General features: G+C 45.8%; 1 protein-coding gene across 1 annotated transcript; it reads right to left on the reverse strand.

Moving 5' to 3' along the window:
• Positions 1–1,735: 1,735 nt before the first annotated feature.
• LOC117887656 (olfactory receptor 14A16-like) lies at positions 1,736–2,692 on the reverse strand. Its single transcript, XM_034790317.1, has one exon. The coding sequence runs from the start codon at positions 2,690–2,692 to the stop codon at positions 1,736–1,738; it is 957 nt and encodes a 318-aa protein (XP_034646208.1).
• Positions 2,693–3,224: the final 532 nt, after the last annotated feature.

The following is a 3,224-nucleotide window of genomic DNA, read 5'->3' on the forward strand; positions in this document are numbered from 1 at the left end:
TTAAACCCTTGATGTCAATGGAGCTACTCTTCATTGGCACAGGTGTAGCTGAGATGGGAATCTCACCCTTACATCTCTGTCCCATTCGCTTTCTCCAGGCTGCCTTTAGCAACATTTGGATCCCTGTGTATACTGGCTGCTGGCCAAGTGCTGACCCCTTTGAAGTAAGTGGCTTTATCCCAGTGACTTCAATGGGATCCAAATATGGCCTCATTATCCAGAGTCAGTTCTTCTTTAGGAAACACTGGAATAAGTTTCTCTTCAAAAGGGCCTTCGCACCACAGCAAGAATGACACAGATGTTATTTATTTATTTACATTTACATTAATAAAAAAGAAGCCTATCTCGGGCTCTAGGCATGTTAAAAATAGTCATTGCAACAAGAACTCAATCATCCAGACAGCTACAGAAACTCTTTTCCATCCCTTCATCTTTGTGGGAAGCAAACCTTCAGCTCTCTCAGAAAACCCAGACAAAGCGATAACACATTGCCCTCCCGAATACATGACAAATTACTGAAACCCCCAATCATTCCCCCCCACCCAAAGAAAACAAACCAAAATCCTAAAACCAAATTGACCAACTGATAAAACAAAACAATAGCCAGACGAGCTAGCCGTTACAATCTGGCCCGGTACCCAGTTGTACAGTCACTCATCTCAGGAAAGTGGACCCAATCACTGGGTGCCATGTACTTCCAAGGTAACTGCATATTCTCGTCATTGTTTCTAGCTCTGGGGCTCTAGGAAGCATTCCCCAGCTCAGACCTCTGATCTAATGCCCTTCCTTTGGCAGTGGGAGGCCACTGTCCAGCTGCCTTAGAGCTCAAAACCGTATCTGAGTTTCCCCAAGGCCCCAGGTCACTTACACACACTCTGCCAGAACTTCACCTAGACTATGATCACTCTGGGATCCTGATTGAACCTCTTTAAGAAGAATGTGACAGGAAGGCGAGAAACACAGGTTTAGTCTTTCCTACGTGTGGGCATGGTCGGCCCCTCTCTGCACAGAACAGAACAGCACTGTTCAGTAGGCCCCCGTCTCGGCGCCAGGGGTTCAAACTGTGAACTTCCATCTCCGACATTCATGCCCATGGGCCCCCTGTATAGAAAAATTGTTTTTCCCTGGTGGTGGGCAAGTAGTCGAAGGACAAGAAAACTCGATGGCCCCAGACTCTAGACTTGATGGCTCTCAATGAGTTCCTCCAAGGAGGTATCAAACACCTTTCCCAGGCAGGGCAGCTGTCTGGAAAGCGGCACAACAGGCTGCCATTGAGCCAGGCCAGACTTGTGCTCTCACCGTGCCAATATTTCTACACATACTACAACAGAGTTCACAGTTTGACACCATCATACCCCACTCTGTTACACAAGCAAACAATTAGCCAAAAGCTATGGCACCCCAAGAAGAGTTTATGCCCTTCCCCCCCCAAAGACACAGAGACTTCATGAGGTCCGCTGGGAACTTGATTATGGCTATTCATTTGAGTGGAAGGTGCTCGGATAGTGTGGTGATGGGTGGCAGTACAAAAAACACGATAGATAGATAGGTAGAATCTCGTCTTATTTACACTGGGGTAAATCTACAGTAACTCCACTGACTGAAGTGGTGTTTGTCTGCATGTTTACCTGTCTAAATACACCCTTCTGCATAAGCAAATGGCAAAGCATGTTCTCATAGAGACAATAATGTCATCAGAGGGTTAGATTTATAAAGCAACAGGATGAAATCACAATCAAAGGGAAAACATGGACAGTTTATTTTTGGTGAATAACCTCCACGCAATCAGTTTCCTCAATGCAGCTTTGATCTCCTTGTTCCTTATGCTGTAGATGATCGGATTCATCACTGCTGGCAGCACGGAATAGAGAACAGCCACCACGAGATCCAGACCTGAAGTTGAGCTGGAGGTGGGATGAATGTAGGCAAAGTTAGCAGTGCAAAAGAACAACGACACCACGGTGAGGTGAGGGAGGCAGGTGGAGAAGGCTTTATGCTGGCCCTGCTCAGCAGGGATTCTCAGCACCATGGTAAAGATGTGAACATATGACACAATTATTAAAACAAAGCAGCTTGAGGCTAAGCACACACTAAAGGCAATAGCCCCAGTTTCACTGAGGTATGTGTCCGAGCAGGCGAGCTTGAGGAGCTGGGGGATTTCACAGAAGAACTGATCCACCATATTGCCTCCACAGAAGGTTATTGCAAATGTGTTCCCAGTGTGGAGTGCAGAGTAGAGAAAAACACTGATCCAGACACCAGCTGCCATTTGGATACAAGCTCTTCTGTTCATCACTCTCTCATAGTGCAGGGGTTGGCAGATGGCGACGTATCGGTCATACGCCATGACGGTCAATAAAGCAAGATCTGCTGAAACAAAAAAGACAAAGAGAAAAACTTGGGCGACACATCCAGAGTAAGAAATTGACCTGATGTTCATGAGGGAATTGGCCATGGATTTGGGGACAGTGACAGAGATGGAGCCGATGTCTAGGATGGACAAATTCATCAGGAAGAAGTACATGGGGGTGTGAAGATGGTGGTGGAGGAGAACAACTGTGATGATGAGAAGATTCCCCACCAGGGCTGCCAGGTAAATCACTAGAAACACCATGAAGTGTAAAATCTGCAGCTCCCGAATGTCAGAGAATTCCAGGAGAAGGAACTCGGTCACGGTGGTTCGGTTGGACATTTTCTTCCTCAGTATATCATGTGATGTCTGTGGAGGGAAGGAGAAGGGCAATGGTAAGGATTAGAATGACAGAGAAATTGATCCTGATTCTCTCTCTGTAATATCTCAAAATGTGAATATCAAAGGTGCACAGCACTCATCACTTCCATTGATGAGGAGTCACGAGTGCTCCTCACCCATCAGCCAGAGCACTAATCAGGTGCATTATCACATTAGTGAAAACTGGATTATTTCACTTAAAGTCAATAGAGCTGGGTCAGTTTACACCATCTGAGGATCTGGCCCTAGATAAAATGCAGTATGAAGGATGGAAAAAAGTACAATCCAAATCCAACAATTCCAGCAAAGATGGTTCCCCATTGTGACAAACAGCAACCCCCCAACTTGGACATGAAACTAACATACTAAAATGACAACACAACCTGATTCCCACTTTCCAGAGAAATACGACATTGACTCACCCAGCTTCCTACGTGGCAGCTCATCTGTGATGATTCCTCCATATAGATGGCTTTCTACCTATTTAGAGATT

The sequence above is a fragment of the Trachemys scripta genome, chromosome 14 (genome assembly GCF_013100865.1).
Source record: "Trachemys scripta elegans isolate TJP31775 chromosome 14, CAS_Tse_1.0, whole genome shotgun sequence".
Lineage (NCBI taxonomy): Eukaryota > Metazoa > Chordata > Testudines > Emydidae > Trachemys > Trachemys scripta.